The 25,450-nt window shown below is 40.4% G+C and overlaps 1 protein-coding gene across 6 annotated transcripts in view; it reads right to left on the bottom strand.

Annotated features, from left to right (window-relative positions):
- DIAPH2 (diaphanous related formin 2) overlaps positions 1-23,240 on the bottom strand; it is a 933,611-nt gene extending 910,371 nt beyond the window's left edge. For all 6 annotated transcript variants that reach the window (XM_078363563.1, XM_078363565.1, XM_078363567.1 and 3 more), the window contains exon 1: positions 22,703-23,240. In XM_078363563.1, coding sequence (XP_078219689.1) covers positions 22,703-22,834 — 132 coding nt within the window. In that variant the 5' untranslated portion in view covers positions 22,835-23,240. The remainder of the gene's footprint in view (positions 1-22,702) is intronic.
- Between the last annotated feature and the right edge of the window lie 2,210 nt (positions 23,241-25,450).

Raw genomic sequence — 25,450 nt, 5'->3', positions numbered from 1 at the left:
TACTGCTTAAAACAAGCCATTATGGAACATTCCCTTCATTCAAAAGGTCATATGGGCAGTTCCAGACTTACAGAAGTCCCATCCCCTACAGCTACTCTTCTTGCCCTATTTGCCTACCCTCAACTCCAGAAGCCTCTCTGCTGGTGTCATAGAGGCAGTCATGAAAAAAGAGAAGTTTTGAAAGATGGGCTTATATATGAATGAAGGTAAGACTTGAAAAGTTGAAACAATTATCCCTAGGGGAGAACCTGAAAGCAAGACTGCTTATATGATTACCTACCTTCCCAGAACATTCTATTGCACTGTCAGACTTTATTCACTTTATTGTGCTACCTGACAGATACTTCACCAAGAAATTGATGTTAATAATCATTTTTTTGGCCAAGCGCAGTGGCTCATGCCTGTAATCCCAGCACTTTGGGAGGCTGAGGCGGGCAGGTTCCCTGAGGTCGGGAGTTCAAGACCAGCCTGAACAACAGGGTCAAACCCTGTCTCTACTAAAAATACAAAAATTAGCTGGGCGTGGTGGCAGGTACCTGTAATCCCAGCTCCTCAGGAGGCTGAGGCAGAAGAATGGCTTGAACCCAGGAGGCGGAGTTTGCAGTGAGCCTAGAGCACACCACTGCACTCCAGCCTGAGGGACAAGCAAGACTTTGTCTAAAAAAAAAAAGAAAATCATTTTTAAATCACAACAAAGTACGTCCAAAAATAATGGCATAATTTAGTTCATTCTAATACTCAGCAGAGATAACTTATATGACAGAAATCAAAACTTTGGGAAGAGGTAGGTACACTGAGGAATGGGAAAGATCTTAGGGGTGGGGAGAGTCACAGGAGGATGGGGGTCACCTGAGGGGAGGTATACAATCATATGGAAAAGAGGTACAGAAAGGGATTTGGAATATCCCAAAGATAAAATTTACCAGTTTCCAAATTTAGCCTATGGTCAGAAAAGAGGAAGAAACTTTCTTCAGAGTTTCTATAACCACATGGCGCATGTCTGCTCCCAGAGCTCAGACACATGCTATTAATAGAACAACTCATCTGCAATGTAGATTAAGTGGGATTTGAAAAAAGATGAGCTACCCTGGGAAGCTGACCTCCATTCATAACATGTTCCCAAAGAAACAATTTCTTAGAGATATAAAAAAAGAAAAATGCCTTGTAAACACTTTTTAGAATACAGCACGCTCCTAGTATCCACAGAATTAAAGAATACTCACAGAGCAAAATTTAAAATGTAGAAGAGATAAACGGAAAAAGAAACCAAAACTACCATCTGCAAGAAAGAAGCAGTTGTCACTAAATCATTGCATCTTGGACATACCCTACAGCAATGTGTCAACCTTTTTTTTTTTTGGAGAGGAGTCTGGCTCTGTCACCCAGGCTGGAGTGGAGTGGGGCAATTTCGGCTCACTGCAACCTCCACCTCCAGGTTCAAGTGATTCTCCTGTCTCAGCCTCCAGAGTAGCTGGGGTTATAGGCAAGTGCCACCATACCAGGTTATTTTTTGTATTAAAAATTATAATCACTAAGGCTGGGCGTGGTGGTTCACGCCTGTAATCCCAGCACTTTGGGAGACTGAGGCGAGCGGATCACCTGAGACCAGGAGTTCAAGACCAGCCTGGCCAACATGGTGAAATCCCATCTCTACTTTTAGTTAGTTAGTTAGCTAGTTAGTTAGTTAGTTAGTTAGTTAGTTTGTGAACTAGAGACAGAGTCTTGCTCAGTCGCCCAGGCTCAAGTGCAGTGGCATGATCTTGGCTCACTGTAACCTCCGCCTCCTGGGCTCAAATGATTCTCATGCCTCAGCCTCCCGAGTAGCTGGGATTACAGGTATCTGCCACCATACGTGGCTAATCCCTTTCTGTACCTCTTTTCCATATAGGGTACATATAGATCTCTACTTTTTTTTCAGCTTGCATTAAAAAATGATGGTAGGCTTTTAAATATGCTTTCTCATCTACACACACAAACCCAGGAATCTGCCGTATGTTCCATCTCGGAGTCATCCTATCCAACAACGTAGAGAGTCTCTGCTCCGTAGCAAGCTATATACTTCACCTCGCAATGATGTCCCACGATCACCTAAAATGACTGTATCCAGAAACAAATTCCTCTTCCCACCTACTTTCATCTCTCCCCACTCTACCATATCCATTCTTCCTTCTCCCATCCAGATCCCCACCCCAATTCAATCACCAAGGTTAGTAGCTTCTACATCCTAATCTTACTCTTCTTCTCCACTCCTAGTACTACTGCCCTAGTTCCATGGTTCATTTCGTATCTCTATTGCTCTGGTCTCCCAGCTTCCAGTCTCACCTCTCTCCAATAGTCTCTGTGTAGTTCCTAACCTCTAGATCAGGAGTCAAAAACTCAAATGTATATGGATTCTAAGCAGGGGATATAATTGAGTGATACAGGGCAGCTATAGAAAAATAAATGTCAAATGCAGGAGGGTGGTCTGTGGCAAATCCAAGAGTACATGGCCTATTCAAATGAGACAGATCTTATTCAGATATAGTGGATTGCTGCCAGCCATATGAGAACATGAGCCTAGTACTGTAAAAAGTACTCTGATGTTTCAAGAGAAGCCAAAATTTAGATTTATGTGTACAAACCCCCAATTCTTAAAGGTTGGCAAACAAATCAAATTTTTAAAACCACACTGCTAATACTGAAAGCCAAACAAATCTATGGGCCAGGTATGACTTGCAGAGCTTCCATTTTGCAAACTGTGCACAAGTTTAGTGGTTCTCCAACTTTAGAGTGCAAAATCATGCAGGCAGCTTATCAATGCAGATTCCCAGAATCAAGGGATTCTGATTCAATAGGTCCACTGGGACTCCTTTATCTACAGTTTTTGCAAGCTTTCCCAGTGGCCTTGAGGCAAGTGATTTTAAAGCTACTTTAATCTGTGTGAAAGGGAATCTACAGCATTCAAGGGAAGGAGAAGCTTGGGAAAACGGAAACTATGTTTCTAATGCATTTAAAATACTTCAAATGTTCTCATTTTTACATTCTCCCAGAGAACTACAACTTAGTACCGTCCTTGTTTCAACTCTGAACAATAGTATAATACTAATTCAAAAAACATATTTTCAGTAATATATGAAACCAGTGAGAATTAAAGTATTACAAAATTACTTTTTTCAATGAACTGCACATTTCAGATCAATAGTGTGAAGACGGCTATAGTTAGCATTAAAATAAAAGGTGGTCTTCTAAAAAATCATAAATATTGTTTTTTTAAAAAAATTATTTTAAAAGCACTATTTATTTTTGGCATATAAAACATTTTCAAATAAGAAAGGAATTGGCTGTGGTAACCCTGTATTGATGCTTACAAAAGCAATCATTGCCCATTAATTGTCTGCTTCCTTAATTCAAATTTCCTGCTGATATATATTTTCTTAAAACAAGATATACCTATGCCACAAACTTTTTTCTTTGAATTTTTATTTTTTAGAGATGAGGTCTCACTGTATAGCCCAGGCTGGAGTGCAGTGGCATGATCATAGCTCATTGCAGCCTCAAAACTCTGTTTTGGCCGGGTGCGGTGGCTCATGCCTGTCATCTCAGCACTTTGGGAGGCCATGGTGGGTGGATAACAAGGTCAGGAGTTCAAGACCAGCCTGACCAACATGGGGAAACCCTGTCTCTACAAAAAATATAAAAATTAGCCAGGCGTGGTGGTGCATACCTGTAATCCTAGTTACTCAGGAGGCTAAGGCAAGAGAATCGCTTGAACCCGGGAGGCGGAGGTTGCAGTGAACTGAGATCATGCCATTGCACTCCAGCCTGGGCAACAGAGCGAGAGATCTCGAAAATAAAACCACAATACTCTGTTTTGAATTTTGAATGCATTTTTCCCTTGGAATAACTGCGTGGAGTACAGAGAAGGGTAAGTCCCCTGTGACTTAGTTTCTAGTCTATTTTAATCCAAATTATTAATCTTTCCTGTCCCTAAATCTGAACCATTCATATGGAACTTACCAAATACTGAGGTAATATAGAGCTATTTTCCTTTTAATATTGTAAATTCCTTGATAACATGTGCCTATATCTCATGACCTATATCCTTCAGCACTAAATATATTAGGAAACTGAACTATACCACAATACATATCAAAGGAATAATGTTCATGGGAAAATGTGCTCCATACTACTAAGCAAAAAGGGAGGAGAATCCAGTAGCAGAAGAAAAGCTCCTATCAGCCCCAACCTTTCTGGCAATAAAATCAAATGGTAGGGCAAGTAAGAGTGATGCTTCAGAAGTAGACTGTTCTCAGCACCAACACATTTATGAGGGTCACTGAGAAGAAATAAACAAAGCATACTCTGATGCGATTGGGTCTCAAATTCCCAAGGCAATATCAGTGGGAAGGGGGAGAAAAAGGCCAGGCAATATTTGGCTCAACATACCAAGGGAGCCCCAGCCCAAGGGTCTTTCATATGGCCTGATATTTGCCTTCTTTGTTTGTAGTTAATGCTCTTCATGTTTCAAAGGCTCAAAGGGATTTTGCAAGAATCACAAATCCTTCATGAAAAAGTAGTCTACCAAAAGATGATTCACGTCCTAAAGATCTAAATCTTTTTAGAATAATTTTGTAACCCAACGAGGAACCTGAAAAATTTCCCAGCCTATACCTTGTAAAATAATGTCCTGTTTCTATAGCTATCCACCACTGCATTTTAAAAAAGCCAGGTGTGGTGGCACACTGCACAGGAGGCTAAGGTAGGAGGAACCCTTGAGCCCAGCAGTTGGAGGCAGCAGTAAGCCATGATCATGCCATTGCATTCCAGCCTGATGACAGAGCAAGACCCTGTCTCAAAACAAAAAAAGAAAAGAAAGGGGGTGAGTCTCTTAATAAAAATCCTACTTATTTAAGTGAATTATCTTAAGTAGAGGACTTGAGTTCGAATCATAGCCCTAAAATTACTTTGCCACAGTTGTGAGCAACGTATCTCTCCTTATTTTGTCATAGGGGATTCACATAGGCAAATGGGGGGAAAAAATGCATGACAATACTTGAGTGAGGACAACTTTATCTACTGAGGATAACTTTACCTAGTTTTGTATGTCATAAATCTTGCAGCTTCTCTTGGAATATTTCAGGGACTATACGACTGTAATTCAGTCTAGACACAACACATTCAGTTTGACAGCAGCAGCCTTGTAATCTAAGCTACCTGACCTTTACAGTAGGATCTATTTGTGGAGGAAAAAACAACAACAAGATCTTTAGACCAAGAGGCACAGATCTACAGAATAGTAGGCTGGGAGCAAGGGCCAATTAAGTTGCTATAAAACAGTAAGTTATAAAAGTGCACACTATTTACAGTACATGTTTAATTTTGTAAGTTCAAAGCTGTCAAATTAAAGCATGACAAAAGGTATCAGAATTAATAAATACCTTTATATTTATACTACAAACAGGCCAATTATCAGAAAGTTTGGACATAAGATTTTAGACATCATGGTATTTCTAACTGTAAAATGTCTAAAGTAAGATATGATTATAAAGCTCTGCTCATATAATTCCCCTGTTCAAATACTCTACATGGGTTACAGAATGAAGTCCAAATTGTTTATGGTGAGCATTGAATGCTTATGTAATCAAACTGCAGTCTCTCCATCCAGACTGACCTCCACGACTCTCATATACATCTGGGCCTCATCAGGCTAATTCATATTTTTCCTCAAACATGCCCTAACTTCCTAGCCCCCTTGCAGTTATGCATTGTTATGGACTGAATGTCTGTGTCCCCCTAAAATATATACCTTGAAACTATACCTCCAACCCATATGACAGTATTAGGAAGTGGGGCCTCTGGGAGGTAATAAGGATTAGATGAGGTCACGAAGGTAGAGCCTTCATTAATGGGATTAGTGACTGTAAAAGTTACAAGAGAGCTTACTTTCGATCTTCTTTCTCCACCATGTGAGGATATCACAAGAAGTCAGCAGTTTACAACCCAGAAGAGGGCCCTTACCAGAATTCCCTCAAGCTGGTACCCTGATCTTGGACTTCCAGTCTCCACAACTGTGTGTAAAAAATTTCTATTTTTTATATGCCACTCAGTCTATGGCACTTTGCTATAGCAGCCTGTGCTGACTGAGATATGCATATTTTTCTCACTACAGAGAATGCCCTTTTTCCATTCTATCACAGTGTTTAAAAAAAATCCCTGCACTTTAAGATTCTCTTTATTGTCTATCTTTCCATGAAGTCATCCCCAATACTTCATTTGGAATTAACACCATTTGTGTTCCCATAGTACCTTTCCCTTCTACAGTAGCACTTCCCACGTTCCACCCAGCACCACAGGTTTGTATACATCAGATTCTCCACCTCTATGTTTCTAGTGGGCAGGAATTATTTATTTTAACTCTGATAATGCTTAGCACAGCACTAAGGTGAGCTTCTCCAAAACATTTATTAAATTAGATTAAGTATTGAACATGAAGAATTTCACAGCTAGATTATTTCCAACTGAGTAGCTTGCCCAAATCATCAGTAATAAAACTAACCATATATAGCTACAAATTAGATGTTTGTGGACAATTCCCAGCCAATTTCTCAAGCTTTATTATTTCTCGACTAATGCAATCCAACAAAAATGAAATGTGTTAAGATGTATTTATTAGACTCCTAATAGGATTTGTGATAGAAGAAAAAGAAAACATATTTATGTAAAAAATAGAAAATTATAGCTCATTTTTAGATTTTAAATATAGCCTGTTACTTCTAAGAAGAAGACAGAATGCTATCATAAAATAGCATGTATTTTGGAATCAGAATCAGTCAACCTCTCTGAGACTCATTTCCCATATTTGTTAACTGTGGGAAATAACTACACTTACCATAGATGTTTATAGAAAATTAAGATGGTGATGTAAAGCTCCTAACACCTGAAATACAGTATATGCTCAATAAATGTTAGTTCCCTCTCTGTATCCCACTTCTGAGTTGGTGAAAAATATTTTCTGTGATTACCTACATTCAGTCATAAAACAAGTTCAGTTACAACCGTCTCGCTAAGATCTTAATATTTTAAAATCAGTGACACTTAAAACAAATATGTGCCTTTACATAACTCTAAACTTGCACACATGATAATCCCACTATTAAGACTGGCTTGCCTTGACTGGTCTGAAGGTAGTGAGTTACCTCAACTGACTGCTCACAGTTGGTTACAGATCCAACTTCTTGTTCTACTCTTTCCCCTCTTCTCACTAGTTAAATGGACTTGACTAGTTAAAAAAAAAATAGCTTGCCTTTTAATCTTACAAAGTTATTCTTCATTCCTAAGACCCAGATCAAATGTTACCTCTGTCAAGTCTTTCCTCTCCCTACCAAGCACAGTATGCAGCATTCCCAAGAGCATTCTCCTCATGCCTATTTATTATACAGTCTACTACTTTATACATATCTGTCCTTTCTTTATTAGTCCATGAGCTCCTCAAGAGTAAGACCTGTACATAGTTATGTTTATACCTTCAGCATGATGCCACACACATAAGGATTTGATGTGTGTGGAATGAACACAATAATACACATTTATAATAAGGACAACTGTTAATATGGACATGCATGCTGCAGAAAGAGCTGGCTCTCTATGGGAGAATATTGGAAGGGAATGAAATAATCATGTGACCCTCAAGCAGGCATTAAAGGGTTTAAGAGTTATATAAAGAAAATAGAGAACAAGTACTTAGAATTCACAAAAAGAAGAGGTTATTTCAGGCATATGGGACAATACACCTAATGGCTTCAACTTTTAAAAGGGGAGCAAATAGGAAAAGAAAGAAGATGCAATTAGGTGCTGAATAGTAGCCCTAAATGTAAAAATACAGTAGGATCTGATGAGTTGAATGAGAAGTAGTCAATGACTCACTGGTCAAATAGGGAAGTTAACCTTCATTCAACTGGACGAGAAATAATAAAGGTCAGTCAATGACTAACAATGGAGTAATGCAGTCTGGTGATAAGTGAAGCAAGTAAACCTTAGCTTGAAAAGGTAAACTTGATAGAGTGTGTGAGTCCATGTGTGTATGTGTATGCAGGTGTGTTGAAGAGTCAAGTTTTTTATTTTTCATGTAAAGAAGAAAAATATTAAAAACACCACCATAAAGTATTTCAGGTGTTATGATGTTTTTAGTAGAACTGCCACACCATCAGGAGATACCTCTCAGCAAACAATGACAAAGAATCAAACTTAGATGTCAGAGTAGATAGAAAAATTTGACATCACCTGCATCTGCATCCAGGAGGTATTCGAAGAGGCCTATGATTGCCTGCAATTGTATGTGGAGAAGAACAGATAACAGTGAGAAGTTTTGAGATAGGAGGCAAAGAAAGCTGGTACTTTAGCAGTCAGCAAATCAAGAGGCAGAAGCTGTCAGAAAATACTGTACCATAGAATCTAAAATTCAGGCCAGGCACATGGCTCAGGCCTGTAATCACTTTGGGAGGCTGAGACAGGCAGATTGTTTGAACCCAGGGGTTCGAGACCAGCCCCAGCAACATGTCAAAACCCCATCTTGACGAAAAATAAAAAAATTAGCTGAGCGTGATGGCATGCACCTATAGTCCCAGTTACTCAGGAGGCTAAGGTAGGAGGATTGCTTGAGCCCAGGAGGTTGAGGCTGCAGTGAGCCGTGATTGCACCACTACACTCTAGCCTGGGTAACAGAGGAAGACCCTATCTCAAAATAATACATAAATAAATAAAATCCATATAGATGATGGGTTAAAAGTCACCAGCATCAAAAGTTGTTGGAGTATCAAAGAATCCACAGATGGAAAAAGAGTCTTTTAAACTCACTAGGATGAAAATGAGTATTTTCCTTAGATGCCAGAAATGAGGTAAGTGATAAAAGGTACAGTTCACAACTACAAAGTTGACAACAGTGCAGTCCACCAGATTTCCTGTAGTAGAAAAGAAAAAAGTGCAAATAAAATTGGCGGGAGTCAATGAAACAAACCAAGCTTCCATGAAGACAGGGATTAGCTGACCCTGTCTGAATAGAAAGGAAAGGAGAGAATGGAAAGTAAAGAACAGCTGAGGAGCCACAGAAAGTTTTCACACTAAATATACAAAATATTATAGGGTCTAAAGCAGAGTTTCTTAACCTTGACATTTTAGACTGAATAATTCTTTGTGCTGGGGAGAATGTCCTATGATTCTAGGATAGAGAACAGCAACCCAGGCCTCTATTCACTACATGCCAGTGTAGCACCCTCCCTCAGTTGTAAAAACCAAAAATGTCTTCAGCCATGACCAAATGTTCTCTGGGAGGTAAAATTAGCCCCTACTGAAAATCACCGGTCTGAAGAGAAAGAACACCACGCTTTTCGAGACAGAAGAATGCTATATCTTTCCTTACATGTTTGTCGGTAACACAAAGCTCTTTGGGTTAGATGGAGTGAAAAACAAACGAACATCAACAACCAGGACTATATTTAGAGAAAATATGAATTTGTAAAAATAGATAAGAGGGGTAGCTGAAAAACAGAAATTTACTAAGATTCTTAGTCTGCTTAACTATCAGCTTTCCCAGTTATGTCTATATCATTATGAGAGCTTAAGATATCCTTTGCCTCCTAGTTTCATGCAGTATTGTACACAGTTGTATGAACAGAACCAATATAGAAATATTAGCCCATTAACATGGGTAATCAAGCCAGGGGTGGTGGCTCATTCCTATAATCCAAGTGAGAGGCTGAGTTGAGGCGGGAGGATCACTTGAGGCCAGGAGTTCCAGATCAGCCTGGGCAACATAGCAAAATGCTGTCTCTACCGAAAAAAAAAAAAAATAGTTGGGCATGATGGCACATTCCTGTAATACCAGCTACTTGGGATGCTGAGGGAGGAGGATCACCTGAGCACAGGAGTTTGAGTTTGAAGTGAGCTATGATCATACCATTGCATTCCAGTCTGGGCAACAGAGCAAGACTTCATCTCTGGGGGGAAAAAAAAAACAAAACTAAAAGAAGTTTAAGATTAGTAATGATAAGAAATAGGCCAATTTCCAACTCCAGACATATACTGGTATATTCATAATCTATTTTACCGGCCACATTTTTTTAAATTAAGGGCTTTTTCTTTGGGGAAAGATGATGAATCAAACTAACGGGACTAGAACTCAAACCACATTATGCGATTCCATATTGTTTGGCACTTAAAGCCGTAGTTTAGGGCTCTATTACTCGTCACACGTCAACACAAAAATAGTTGTCACAACACTTTCTGCAAACTAATTAAAAAGATAGCACTTGGCTGAATACACCACACTTTTATAGCAGCCAATCTTTAGGCAAAGCACACACAGGAAGCAGCAGGAGAGGGTAGGTGGTTCTTGGCACTCCCCTGAACAAGAAACAATGCATATCGTGTACTTGTGTAACAGGAGATAGCAGTAATTTTTCCAAAGCACTTTTACTTCATGCAAAAGATCACAAACAGAAAGAAAGTGGGCAATAGAGGATAGAGAGAAACTAAAAAATGAAGTAGACAGTATGACTTGCAATGTAACCTCTTCAGAAGCTAGTCTCCACAAGGCTGACGCAAATAACAAAAAGAAAATCACATGCAACATGCAATGGCGGTAAATATACAGGTCTTCTGCTGGTCATGCAATTAGTTAATAAAGGCCAGACTGCCAGATGGGTAATTTGTTTTTCCAGTGGTGGGCTATCACAGGCTGATATTTTTAAGAACTGTGTTCAAATAGTCTTAAAATCCACAGCCATATCACTTTTGTCCTCATGGCTTTTTCTTAGTGGTCACATTTCTGACCTACTACTTCATGGCAGTGATTCAAAGAATTTTTTTTTGACAATGGCACTAAAATGAATGGCCCGTGAATTCTGTCTTCTAAATTATATATAAGCACAGTGCAAATCTAGGCTAGGTCCCACCATCACCAGTCTAGAGAACTACTAGGTCTTCAGTTCAATTTAGAGCTACCTTGAGGTTCTCAGGCAGTATAGAAAATCATGGTTAAAAGCATACATTTTATAGTCACATTGGTCTTGAATTCTATTTCTTTATTTTTTATTTTATTATTATTATTTTTTGAGACAGAGTCTCACTCTGTCACCCAGGCTGGAGTACAGCGGTGGATCTTGGCTTACTGCAACCTCAGTCTCCCAGGATGAAGCAATTCTCCTGCCTCAACCTCCCAAGTAGCTGAAATTACAGGCGCTTGCCACCATGCCCAGCTAATTTTTGTATTTTTAGTAGAGACAGGGTTCTGCTAGATTGGCCAGGCTGGTCTCCAAAGCCTGACCTCTGGGGATCCACCCGCCTCAGCCTCCCAAAGTGCTGGAATTACAGGTGTGAGCCACCATGCCTGGCCCCACATTGGTCTTGAATTCTAAATTAACCTTTGCATATCCTCAGGCCAGTTACTCATCTGCTCTGAGACATTTTCTTCTCCTATAAAATGATTGCTGTGAGGATGAAATGAGTTAATACTGATCAAGGAGGCAATCTGACATCAATCCCAGAGTCACATTTGTCAAAAGTAGGCAGCTTATCTCTATATGACCTTTTTGTAAAAAATTTTTATTTTCTTTTAGAGTCAGGGTCTCCCTCTGTCACCCAGGCTGGAATGCAGTGGCACAATCACAGCTCACTGCAGCCTCAACCTCCTGGGCTCAAGCAATCCTCCTGCCTTGGCCTCCCAAAGTGCTGGGACTACAGGCATCAGCCACTGCACCCAGCCCAACCTTTTCAAATAACCAGAAACAAGCTCCTAAAAAACAATAGGATCAGTTAAATATCCCATTTAGTTTATTGCAACTCTGTACAGCATATGAAATACTATTAGATTCTATAAAATACAATGTGGGAATCTTGAAAAGCATTAATTGGTGGTGCTGAGATAAAAATGAAGTTTCTACAAGTTCACAACTACATGGCGATGAGGATAAGAAATGCTTTTAAATAAATCTCTGTCATATTCAGTAACTGATTTAACATCCAATGGCCATCCTTCTGCCTGTTATCTCTGTGGTCAGACAATAGAATATACCATGGATAATAGTCACAGAAATCAGTAAAAAACAACAAGAAATAAAATGGCCTTCAGAGTTAAAAACATGCAAGTAGTAACATTATTTAAGGAGGAGAGAAGAGGTTGAAAGTAGGGATTTGTAACATATCTTGATCTACCATTAGCTATAACAGAACCCATAGGAAGAATGTGAAAAATTGGGCCCAGAGCCCTACACAGTTCCTACTGATTTAAAATGTAACTAATACCTCAGTTCCATTTTATATAGAGATAATGGCCATTTAAAATCTAGTATTTTGTCCCAGACAGACTTAGCTTACATAAAAATGTAGGATTTGGCTCTCATGGGAACTTACAAGACCATCTGAATACAGTTTGATGAAGCAAGAATAGGCTGTAATAAAGAAACCTAAGAATTTAAGGTAAGAGAATACAGGGAAGCCCTACTTTTGTAAAAAAAAACACATGAAAATCCAAACCATGGATAAAATCCAGGCCATTTTTGAATCATAAACTTATCTTCCCTTTAATAGCTTGTTTAAAGACCATTAGTGCAAGGCATTGTGGCTCACACCAGTGACTCTAGCACTTTGGGAGGCCAAGGGAGGTACATCACTTGAGGCCAGGAGTTCAGGACCAGCCTGGCCAACATGGCAAAACCCCGTCTCTACTAACAATACAAAAAAATCAGCCAGGCAAGGTGAAGCACATCTGTGATCCCAGTTACTTGGGAGGCTGAGGCAGGATTTGAATCATTTGAACCCAAGAAGCGGAGGTTGCAGTGAGCCGAGATCAAGCTACTGCGCTTCAGCCTGGGTAACAGAGCAAGACTCTGTCTTAACAAAAAGACCATTAGCTAGTCAACCAAAGTGGGGGTGGGGAGGCGGGGAATATAAACTAATGTAATTTCCATGAAAAGCAAGGTGAGGGCACCCTAATAAAAGTTTATTTTCATTAACAAATATTTTATGTACACACTAACTCTTCTGAAAAATGATTTTGTAATGTGAGGTACTAGACTGCAGAGCATATTATTAGAGGAAATGCCTCTGCCAAATTTATTTTAACCCATCTTAACTTTCTATATGTTCTTGCCTTGTATCATGAGCAATGAAAGTGGAAATAAGCATGGTACAAACTTCGAAAAACAATGCAGCCAGGCATGGTGGCTCATGCCTATAATCCAAGCACTCTGGGAGGCCCAGGCAGACGGATCACTTCAGGTTAGGAATTCAAGACCAGCCTGGGAAACATGGTAAAACCCCATCTCTACAAAAAAAAAAAAAAACTTAGCTGGGCATGGTGGTGCAAGCCTGTAATTCCGGCTACTCAGGAGGCTGAGGTAGGAGAATCACTTGAACCCAGGAGGCAGAGGTTGCAGTGAGTGGAGATCAGGCCACTGCACTCCAGCCTGGGCAACAGAGTGAGACTCTGTCTCAAAAAAACCAAACCAAAACAAAACAAACAAAAAAACAACAACAAAATCACAATGCAGCCTTACCCAGATAATGTGTAACCATATGAAACTCTGCAAAACAATTGTCGAGAAATTACTGAGAGTGCAGAAAGGGAGGAGCCTTAAGTTAGGGAAGGTAATGAACATATTGAACTCACAATCTAGGCCCTCAGGGGCATAGCCATCTACAGCTGAAGATTTCAATAATTCAAAAGCAAAAGTAATCAGGTATAGGATATTACTGAGATATACATCTTACATTCTCTTCTCAGAACCAATGACAAATAAGAAATCCCTACTCTAAGTGAGACTTTAAACCATGTCCTGCTCCTTGCTGAATTTTTTTTTTTTTTTGAGACAGAGTTTCACTCTTGTCGTCCAGGCTGGAGTGCAATGGCGCGAACTCAGCTCACTGCAACCTCTGCCTCCTAGGTGCAAGCGTTTCTTCTGCCTCAGCCTCCCGAGTAGCTGGGATTACAGGTGCCTGTCACCACACCTGGCTAATCTTTTGTATTTTTAGTAGAGATGAGGTTTAACCATGTTGACCAGGCTAGTCTCAAACTCCCGATCTCAGGTGATCCATTTGCCTCAGCCTCCCAAAGTGCTGGGATTACAGGCATGAGCCACCATGCCCAGCCTCCTTGCTGAATTTCTGATCAGGTGTGAGACTAAAATCCATCTGGCTTTAAATGTAGTAGCTAACCCATATGGTGCTTCTGTGTGAATCAGAAAATGTGGCCCCAGGAAGACACAGTCTTGTAACTGACACATGATTTAGTAAGTGGTGGGACCTCTGTGGTCTCACACCCTTGATCTGGGCCCACCCATGCATACTGACCTGGTCTCTGTTATACATATACATTATTAAAGCTCACAATGCAAGTTTACAGCCTATATAAGGTCTTGCTATCTACATATAGAATCTTTGTAAACAGTTCTGGCCAGCACAATAGACAACTAAGCATTTAAGACTTTATCAGTGATTGATTTCAGAGCACATAAAACACCACCTCCATAATTTTCCCTCCCTTGGGCCAAACAAAAGGAGAAAATGCCAGTTGTCTGGTTCTAACAATTATCACTCATCTATCTGTTTTGAGGAAAAGTATTCAGCTGACTGGGTTAGTAAATGGTCAGTCTAGAAGTACTAGCCTAAATCTACTTGAGTCCACCGTTAGTGAAATTATATGCCTGTTGCCTCTCAGCACAATAACAGCACTAAACTGGTGTCTGTAAAGTAGTAGTTACACAATTTCTTTAGTAAATCTGTGTGGAGTCTAGGCCACTTGCCCAAGTTGTTTTCTCCTGCTTGCCCACTCCACCCATCCCCAGCTCCATCACCTCATTAGTGTAGTCTGGTTTTCAATTGTAAGCCCACAAACATCTCAATAAGGATAACTTCTTTGTAAAGGTTTACTCCCCCAATTATCCAGATTCAGCAACCTACTCTATATCAAAGGGGCTGAAATACAAAGACACAGCAAGCTGGCATTTGTTTCGAAATAAAACTAGAGCCAGTAATGTAAACCTCATTGTTGCGGTGGGCTGTGTGTGTGTGTGTGTGTGTGTGTGTGTGTGTGTGTGAAAGAGTCACATGAAACCTTTATCTAGAGAACTTAAGAACAATTTTCCTTTGCCTAACTATCTACAGCATTTCCCTGAGAGGAAAACTCTTACACATAAGCCCCACCCCACTTCACAAATTGCAAAATGAAGAATTAGTGATTACCCAACCTTTGAGTAAAGCCAAAACTAATTTGGTCTATTTTTGATGGTACATAATACTTGTTCCAAGGAAGCAACCTACCCTCGTATAGTCAACCTTTCCAGATACTTCTACAGAATTAAAGACAGAAGTGAACCTAATTTGGGCCAATGCTTTATGATAGCACTTTATGTGGAGTAACTCTGAAAAATATTTTACCATTAATTTAAAGCTGTATTTGTTTAAGGAGTTCAGTGACATGTACGTTAATTAGGCACACATTAGACCAAAAATCTATTTTTTTAGCCAATTGATATTTGATTATGGAATGAATGGTAGATGATACCGAGGAATATGTTAATTTTAATTTTTAAAGACATGACAGTATGTAGGAGTAAAATGACAAGATATCTGAGATTTGCACTTTAGCAAGGAAAAAATAAAGGATGAATAAAGCAAATGTTACAAAATGTAGATAACTTTTATCTGGGCAATGGATAGATGGTGGTGGTTCATTGTACTATTCTACCTTTTAGCATGATTGAAAATTTAAGTTTTGTAAAAGTCTTATTAACTGGCTCGTATTATGAAGTTTAAAACTTTATCTCTTTTACATTTAGCTTAATAACAGACCAACAAATTAAGGGTAGGTTAAAATTTCTCTTAATTTTGAGCAGCTCTTTCTTTATAAAGCCTGGATGTCTATATCACAGAACAACAAATAGATTATTTATTGTTAAATAGATTTTTAAAAAAGGATTGTACCCAAAATCTTTTCCCTTGGGTGAGCGCCAGAATTGCCAGGTGATTGAGTCAACAGTCATTTCAGAATAATTCCTTCCTAATGAAGTGTTGGATTCCTACCTAGGACTGCTTTAATAGCCACCTAGAAGCTTCTCATTCATTAACAGGACACACTGTATACAGCTGGTGACCAATATGCTGGTAGGTACTCGTAGCAATGTAGCTTACTCTCCTTAAAGCAATACAGTAAAATATCCAGTAAACCAAAGCCTGTGTAAATGGTGATCAGTAAGAATTTTGTTTTCTACATTCTTTCATGAGAAAGGGACCCATACCTTACCCTGCCAGGGAACCTCACACAAGGCTAGTAAATACCGGAATTCAGTTGTCTGTTTAAGCTACAGCCAGAGTATATTGTTTAGAAACAGATACAGCCTGATCAGGTAAGTAAGTTTTAAATTAGTAATGGAAGTTTTTTTCCATTACTGATATTCACAATAAATAGCTTTGTGAAAATTTATCTTAATCTTTCTTTAAATGCATCAATTGTGAGCTGTCTTCCACAATGGGTGTCTTCCACAACATACCCACTTGGAGATCAAGCCAGCCTATCACTATATTTTAAGTCACCTGGACATCATCATAGTTTTTCTTGCCTTGAGGGGAAAAAATGTATTAAACACCCCAAATCCAGCAGAAGGAACTGGTCTCTTCTGCATGATACACTGAATACAGGAGTAGAGACAAGTTGGGGCTTCAATAATAACCCCTGTGGTGCTAGTGGTACCCAGTAACATTTAATCAGATGTGTGGTTTATATAAATTACTATATATTATGCATGCTGTTATTCAGTGTTCTTTGAGACCAGGTTGGAAAAGAATGATTTCACTTCAATAACATGTTGCTACTGTCAGAGCTTGGTAATATCTAGGTGGATTACAATTATAATTGTTCCAAAAAAGGAACAAAAAAAGAAATTGAATAACTGTTTCACCTTCACAATCCCTGAAGCACAATGACTCAGTGCTATGGATTATTTCTACAATAGAGGAGGTAGCTTTTAAACTTATCTCTAAATAAGTCCCCTTATAATTTCAGTGACTCAGTTTCCTTATTTGTACAAAGGCAGTAAGCTGCCTGACAAGGCATAATGTCACAGATATCAAATGGAAGTTTTGTTTAAAAACATTTTAATGTCTCAAATTGACACACTGAAAGAAAAGGGTAGCCTGGTCCTTCAAAAAATTATCGTGGAAAAACATTAAACTCACATCTTATATTCATTCAACAGAATAAAATATTAGTAAAAGGATAGAATGTATAATCCTCCAAAGGGACAAATGGTACTGAGGAGAGAATAAGAAATCTTTCAACATATAACCATATTATGGTACTTCATACAGTAATAATGCTAGTGCTGTCAAAATGCAGGAAAGCCATTAAACCATCCAACCATAATCACATTTGATTCAAGTAATATAAGGGGTTAATAAAAATGCTCTAGATGTGTGTAACAATATAGAATTTCCTAATGCTTTCTCATTATTACTGTATTTTATCTAAAACACCTTGTGAAGCAAATCAGGCAGGCACCATTATCTCCAACTGGCAGACATTAATTAAAGAGCTCAAATTTCTGGTGCTAAATGGCTTATCAGAAATCGCAAGCAAATAAAAGATAGATGGGACACTGGAACCCAGGTCTTTTGGCTCTCTGTTCCATATTCTATTGTCAATAATCTGAAGTCTCCTGCTAATAAGAGTAAAATGTTACTTGGCTCATCAGTGTTGGTACTGTTTCTGTCCTTGGAAGTTTAGGCTCTGACATCACAAGAATTCAAACAAGGTGGGAGGGGGGCGGGGGCAGAGTAGGAGAGTTCTCACAGCCCTGAAGAAGTGTTTGAGTTTCAAAATTGGAGAAAAGACAAAGAGGAATGTATGGATAGTTTCATTTGATGGCGTAAATATACAAAAAAAAAAAAAAGGCATATACAAATAAACATTTATTTTTTTAAAAAGCTTCTTTTCACCAATTTACACTCTCAAAATATCTGGGTATAGGGGAAAATATCCCCAGCTAATAATTATTTACTGAGTAGTTTTGCACCCAAGTACCAGCCTGCAGGTTTTCAAGAACAGACATAAAATGGAACCCTTTCCCAGAGACAGTTTATAAATCTTTGCAGAGACAAGATCAGCATGTAACATTTAGACTCATGACAGTTATGAGTTCAGAAGAAGGAAAGCCCTCACTAAACTGAAGTAATCAGTGAAGGTTTAATGGAAGAACGAGAGAATATTGAGACATCAGCTGGGCTGTGAAAGGGGGTGAAAGTTGTAAAAGAGAAAGGGGTGGACATTTCAGATTTGGTGGGGATGTTCAGGGTGGGTGGCACTAAGGAGAGGCAACAGAGGTGGCAGAAGGAAACTGAGGTGCAGAGAAAAACGCCTAGTAAATGGATGAGCTGGTAAATGGATGAATGGAAGAGCTGCAACTGGAATCCAGGTCTCTAAATATCAAAAACTCTTTTATGCCACTCTGCTCCTCCTAACCTGTCTGCCTCCATTCTAGCATGCCTTTCCAAGAAATTCTCCAAAGTTTTTTTTTCTGAAACACAAATCTGACCAGGTCATTCTCCACTTTAATTTCTTCAATGGCTTACCACTACTTTCAGAAAGAAGTTGAAACTCTAACAGGGTACACAAGATCCATCATGATCCAGGCTCCATCTCTTTTCTAACACGTCTACCAAGTGTACCCTTTGTTTCAGCCATATTCAACTAAGTGAACTTTATTTATTGGGTATGCTCCCTTATCTGTTTACCTTTGTATATGTTGTTTTTTCAGCCTAAAATGCCTTACCTATTTTCTTCAGCCTTGCTGCAAATATCACCCACTATGATAAGCCTTTTCTTACTAAAGCATGCAATTCTACTAGATGCCTCTCCATGACCACCCACCACCACCATGCATATTCCTACAGCAACTTATCATATTGCTTTTTCTTTAAAGAGATGAGTTCTCTGTCACCAAGGCTGTAATACAGTGGTACAGTCATAGCTCACTGCAGCTTCAAACTCCTGAGGTCAAGCAATCCTCCTGCCTTAGCAGCCTGTGTAGCTGGGATTACAGGCACAAGCTACCACATCTGGCTCACACTGTGTTTTAATCATCAGTTAACTTCCCTGTCTGTCTCAGCAGACTACAAGTATCTTTGTGTCACCAACCCTTAGAATTGTGCCTAGCACACAGTAGGTACTCAGTAAACCTGTGTTGCATAAATGAAATCATTGTTGCTCATACTTTATCATTAAAAATCAAGGCTGGGTGCGGTGGCTCACGCCTGTATCCCAGCAAGTTGGGAAGCCAAGGCAGGCGGATCACCTGAGGTCAGGAGTACGAGACCAGCCTGGCCAACGTGGTGAAACCCTGTCTCTACAAAAATACAAAAAAGATTAGCTGGGCATGGTGACGCATGCTTATAATCCCAGCTGCTCGGGACACTGAGGCAGGAGAATCTCGCAGTGATCTGAGATCACACCACTGAACTCCAGCTTGGGCAACAGAGCAAGACTGTGTCTAAAAAAAAAAAAAAAAAAAAAATCAAAACATAATTTATCAAGTTGTAAACAACCAAATAGGAAGTTATATAATAACCAGAAAAACTAACTCATTTGACTTTACTGTTTGAAGAACTAAAGGCTTCAAAATTATACAGAAACACAAAGTCAAAATGCAAAAACATCAGATACTGTTAGGTCACTCTACACTACCATGCAGTGTGGGGGGTGCGGTGTTCTGCCTCAACATTGGCCTCTCTCCTTTTTTTTTCCTTTTTTTTTTTTTTTAAGATGGAGTCTCGCTCTGTCGCCCAGCCTAGAGTGCGGTGGTGCAATCTCAGCTCACTGCAACCTCTACCTCCTGGGTTCAAGATTCTTCCACCTCAGCCTCCGTTCCACCACACCCAGCTAATTTTTGTATTTTTAGTGAGACTGGGTTTCACCACGTTAGCCAGGATGGTCTTGATTTCTTGACCTCGTGATCCGTTTGCCTCAGCCTCCCAAAGTGCTGGGATTACAGGTATAAGCCACCATGCCCAGCCTGGCCTCTGTTAATGGTTAAGTCACTGCCTTAAATAAGTGGGATTCAAGATGTAGTTCCTTCATAACACTTCTAGAGCTTTCTCTTCTACTCAATTTAACAAAATGCATTCCATGGTTGACATCAAATTACAAATTAATCTAAGATTCATGCTGTTTGATGACATGTTGCAATCTGGGCTTAACCAAAATAGTTACATAAAATCCAAACTCTACTACTAATGCATTATTCAAAATGTGATGAGTCCAAGACAGGAATGCCTTATTTTAAAAGAATCAAAACGAAAGGGTCATTATGAGGATGTTTATACGAAGAAAACCGAAGTGAATTTCATTAAATTTTTATTTAACTAATCTTAAATAGAAGTCATTATAGTGTTAAAATGCCACTATGAAAAAGTTCTTACTAATTCTCATTAAAAAGTTGAGGATATAAATGAAAGCAGTTCCTCTCTATAGAAAATATGCTTTCCATTTCCGTTTCTCCAGAACTCTGAGGAACTAAATGAAAACAACCAAACTACACAAGCCTTATACTTTATTAATCTACTATACTAGAGCAACTAAATTAATTTTCCTATGTAGTGGAAATTTAAATCTAAGCTATGTAAACATTGTGTAGTTCTTTTTTACCACCAGAAGAATTACTTTCAATATCCATCACCTGTGTGGTCAATGCCATTTCCCTTCTTCCCTATCTGGTAACTTAGAGTGGAATCATCTGTCCTTTCCTTTACTTTCTATCTTTTGTAATGCCATAGTTCTTACTCTTCTATACGTAATGAATGCCTTTGAGAAACTGATGAGAGCTATGGGGCCCAGAAAAATAAATGTACCCACATACACTCAAATATTTTCATACAACTTCATGAGTTTAAGAATCCCTATCTCCCAAGATCACCTACACAAATAATTTCTATCACCATATGGCTCTTTTCTATAATCCCATACCACAATTCCTTTACACTCTTATACACACGCAAATTAAGGACTAGTTCAGAGATTATTAATACGCAAAATAATAAAATTTCATCTAAGTCAAGTTTTATCTTACTAGCAAACTTAAGAATCCCAGATAAATTCTTTCCTGAAAAGTTTATTAAATCTTACTGTTTGGTCAACGTGCTTGCCTTAAAATGCGCTACAATGTCTTCCTAAATTTGTTTTTGTTAACTCTGACACATCTGCTTGTAAAATCATGTAAGGCTCGAAAGTTACGTCCGAGCAAAAAAAGAAAATTCATGTTAACATTAATAAACTCTTGGATTCGAATACTTGTTCTACCGTATCCAGCTATGTTCAACAGGGAACAGTGAAGTTAGCCAGGAACTGAAACTGATACGATCTCCTAACTATCTAGTTACCTTGTCAAAGCAAGTAAAACATACAAGATGAAACATGACAAAAGACTAAAGGGAAGAGAAGAATATAATCAAGGTGTTGTTACTAACAGAGATAAGTTTTTTTCTCGAAAGTATACTTATTAAAGTGGCAGATTCTTGCTAGATGTACTAAATCCTTTGTGGAAACTATCAGTTAACTTTTTACTTAAATTTTTAATCACTGATTAAACCACAGTTTTGAACTGGATCCATACTAAATGGCCAAATGCCATAAGAAACGGCTTTATTTATATGTCACCCTCTCCTTTCCTGTCTATTATAATCAAGTTGCTAGTTAAAACCGAAATATATATATGCAACATGTGGCTTGTGCTTCAATCTGGACTAAGAATCTAGCTCTAAGGAGTATCTGCTGAATTTGTACAGGAAGACCTTTTCCCCTCATACCACCCAAATTAGAAAGTTTACAAAAAGCGGAACTCTTTTGATGATCTGAGGAAACTCCAGTATTTCCCAATGAAATACCAGGCCTCATCGATTTCATTCCTCTGCACATTCAGTGGCAGGAAATGTACTGCTACCACCGGTTCGCACTATCAGGACGGTGAGATTTGCACAGTTTGTGCCTACTGCTTTTGAGCGTTCTTAATCAACTAAGTGGAAGTACTGTATGACTATGCCTATTACACACACCCGACAGTTGGTGGTACCTCACCCAGCCTCCAACTCCCACGCGCCCCCACCCTTCCAAAAAAACGTTTCTTGGGAGAGCACATGGAGAGAGGCAAGGAGGAGGAAAAAGGCACGTAGGCGCCTCTTCCTGAGATTTCTGGTAAAGTAGAAAGCCTGGGAGCCTAAATAGTGTTCTTGATTTGCAAGGCTGTAGGTGGGCTCCCAAGGACTTGGAATAAAAAGCAGGGAGGTTCCCCCGCCCCGAACCCTACGCTTTAGGAGGCAAAACAGCAACTGACAAGAGGTGGGAGGAGAATGGAATCGCGCAAAGGTTTGCGCCCACAAGTTAGACAAACAACAGCCCTACCCACTACTCGGGGTGTCCCCAAGTTGGGGCTGGGCCTTTCTCCTTCACGCACCGCCTCCCGGGCTGACTAGAGTGAGAAAGGGGTTAAGTAGAGAAGGGGGTGCTCTTCCGCCCCCACGCCGTCTCCGCGCCTCGGCGTGGCCACTCCTTTAGCGGCTCCCCGAGTTGTACAGCGAGGTCGCAGTCACCCTTGGGAGGGGGCCCGGGTGCCCCCGTGTTCAACGACAGGAGGATCCCGGGGCTCTCCCTGTCCCTAAGGCCGGCGGGGGCTGCGGGAGCACTCACCAATTTGGGTTTGTTTTTCGTTTCCTCTTCATTGGCGGCCCGGTTCCCCGCGCTCCGCTTGTTGCTCCGGCCCCCACCGGGTTCCTCGCTGCCGCCTCCCGCTCCCGACGCCGCCGCCCCGGGCTGCTCCATCTTTCTCCGGCCCTGTCACCTGTGCCCTGTAACCCCACCTCTCCTCAACTGAGGAAGCACCTCAGGGCGCTCACGCTGCCCCGCGCTGACTCGGCGGCACCTCTTCCTGAGGGAGAGTGTGTCTGCCCGGGAAGCTGCCGATTTCAGGCCCCCGGGACTACCGGCTCCCAGGCACCCCCGACGCAACCACCCCGTTGCCACTACTCGGCGCTGGGGCAAGCCCTGCCCCTGAGCAGTTGCAATTACCACGGTCGCCGCCGCCCTCAGGGCGTGTTTAGGGTGGAGGGAAAAGTAGGTGCCTATCTCTTTAAGAGGGCCTCAACACACGTGATTCTTCAAAGTGCCCGCATCGGCCGCCCCGGCGCGCAAAGCTGCTTCCTACTCCCGGAGCCGAGCCGGCCCCAGCAACTGAGCATGCCCGGCGCGGCGACTGGAGCCTAACAGAGGACTTTCAGCTGCTGTTAGGCACTGATTTCACTTCCTAGTGGCCCAGCGGGAACAGGGAGGGAACTAATCAAGAGAAAGAAGGGGTAGCCCATTTTAGAGATACGGAAACTGAGGCCCGGGAGGATCCGCCGGTAAGTTTCACTGGCGGGTCAACCAGAGTATCAGCTTTCACTCCTGTGGGCCAGAGCACCTTCCCTCCCAGAGGCCTCTCGGGGGTGTGGCCCCGCTACACTGTAGAAAGACTTGATTGGCAAGGGAACTGGCATCCTATAGGAAAACCACCAGGAGTGCTGATTAATTGCCTCGACAGACTGTGGGTCAGAGTAGGAACGGTGGGTGCTTTCTGTTGCCATGATTACATTGTGACCGAACAAATACAGTTGTCCTTTATTCCCATGCTGCAGGGTTGTTGAAGCAGCAGGCCCCCATAATTTTTAGGGGGTTGTTAGGCTCTTTAACCAAAACACTTACATACAGCTAGCAATTGAATGGAGTGCTACTTTCAGTTTCCCAAACTAGTTTAGAGTTGTTGTGAGGAGTGAATCAGATCATGTGTGTCAAAGCTTTGTTGTGAATGAAAATCCCTAGACAAATGCTAGGTGTTTTTGTGCAGTAGCAGCAGCAGCAGCAGCAAGGCACTGTAGGGACTAAAGTCTTTAGTCCTTGCGTTGGACCTAGTATTTTGTCCTCAGGAAAAAATACAGCGCCCACACGGTATTTCTCTCCCATCCTCTTTAAATGATGCCCTTTAAAAATAAAAGTATTTTTAAAAACACTGAGAACATGAGAGGGGGTAGATAGGATTTGAATGAACCACCATCATAGAATAGGAGCACATATGCTAGGAAAGCTACCTATAAAGTAAATTTAATATGAAATCTATAAACATGCCATACACCTATTACTGAAGATATCTTCAGACTATGACTCCTTTTGACCTTCTTCCCTTCAGCCTAAACTTAATATGCTGAATGGAATTTGTATCTGAACGTACTTGTTGAGAGTGCATTAGGATGCATGTGACCGTGCTATCGGTGTGAGGAGACAGCTAACTTGGGCAGTAGAATCAAAAGACCACTAGACTTTAAATTCGGCTTTGTCATTGTCATTAACTTTCTTTTTAATCATGAAGACGTGACTTTTCTACTTCTAAGGTGGCAAGCTACTGAAGGACAGCAGAGAAGAGGGAATACATGCTCCTAAACAGGGTGGACAAGGAGACCCATGGTAAATTTGCTTTGTTGAAGTTCCTGTTTCACTTAAAATTTAGTGACTGTAGTAACATTGAGTGAATATTTTGAATTCAAGTCACCACACACACACACACACACACACACACACACAATTTATATAAATGTCTCCTCTCCTGGAACATTGGGTTAAAATGGATGCTTCAGAAAGATGTGACCTGTTTAGCCAATGCTTACATGTAATTCCTGTTTGAGCCATAGGTGTGGTCCATAGCTGAGGGCCCTCCAAGTGCAAACATGGTTCAATAACCTGCCCAGTAGGCATTTCTTCAGCTCCTTAGAGTATGCTAGGTGATTCAGAGTGTCATGAGTAAGAAGGATGAAGATGACACAGTTTCTGGCTTTTAGAACTTCAGAGCCTACTGGGAGAGACAGACCATTAAAGAACTCCACTGCACTGTAACAGATGTGAGCAGGCAGCCTTTGAAGCACATGAGAGAGGTTTGCTCTCTCTTGGAGTGTCAGAGGCTTAGGTACATTTTCCCAAAGAAGATGATGTTTGAGCTGAGTCTTAAGGGCCCGATTCAAGTTAACATTTGTTGACAGCCTACTAATTGTTAGTACTGTGCTAGACATCATGTGTACAATGTGGTGAACATGACAGACATGGTTTGCTCTTACGGAGTTTTCAGGCTATTCGGAAAGATAGTAAACAAAAATGTATTAAGCAATTACAAGGCATATAAGGCCAGTGAAGGGCATTCAGGCAAAGGAAATGACAATAGCATGTGCAGAGGCCTTGTGGTTAAGAAATTGGCAGGGAGCTGGGGAGACTCTTGGCAGGAGAAAAAGCAGAACAGATCCTTATCTGTTCTAGATTGTGAAGGCCCCTAGTTAATAACCTTCTCTTTTTTTTATAGACAGAATTTTTGCTCTTGTTGCCCAGGCTGGTGTGCAATGGCACGATCTCAAATCACTG

This window comes from Callithrix jacchus, chromosome X (assembly GCF_049354715.1).
Source record: "Callithrix jacchus isolate 240 chromosome X, calJac240_pri, whole genome shotgun sequence".
Taxonomy (NCBI): domain Eukaryota; kingdom Metazoa; phylum Chordata; class Mammalia; order Primates; family Cebidae; genus Callithrix; species Callithrix jacchus.
This window is presented reverse-complemented; position numbering and strand designations above follow the sequence as displayed.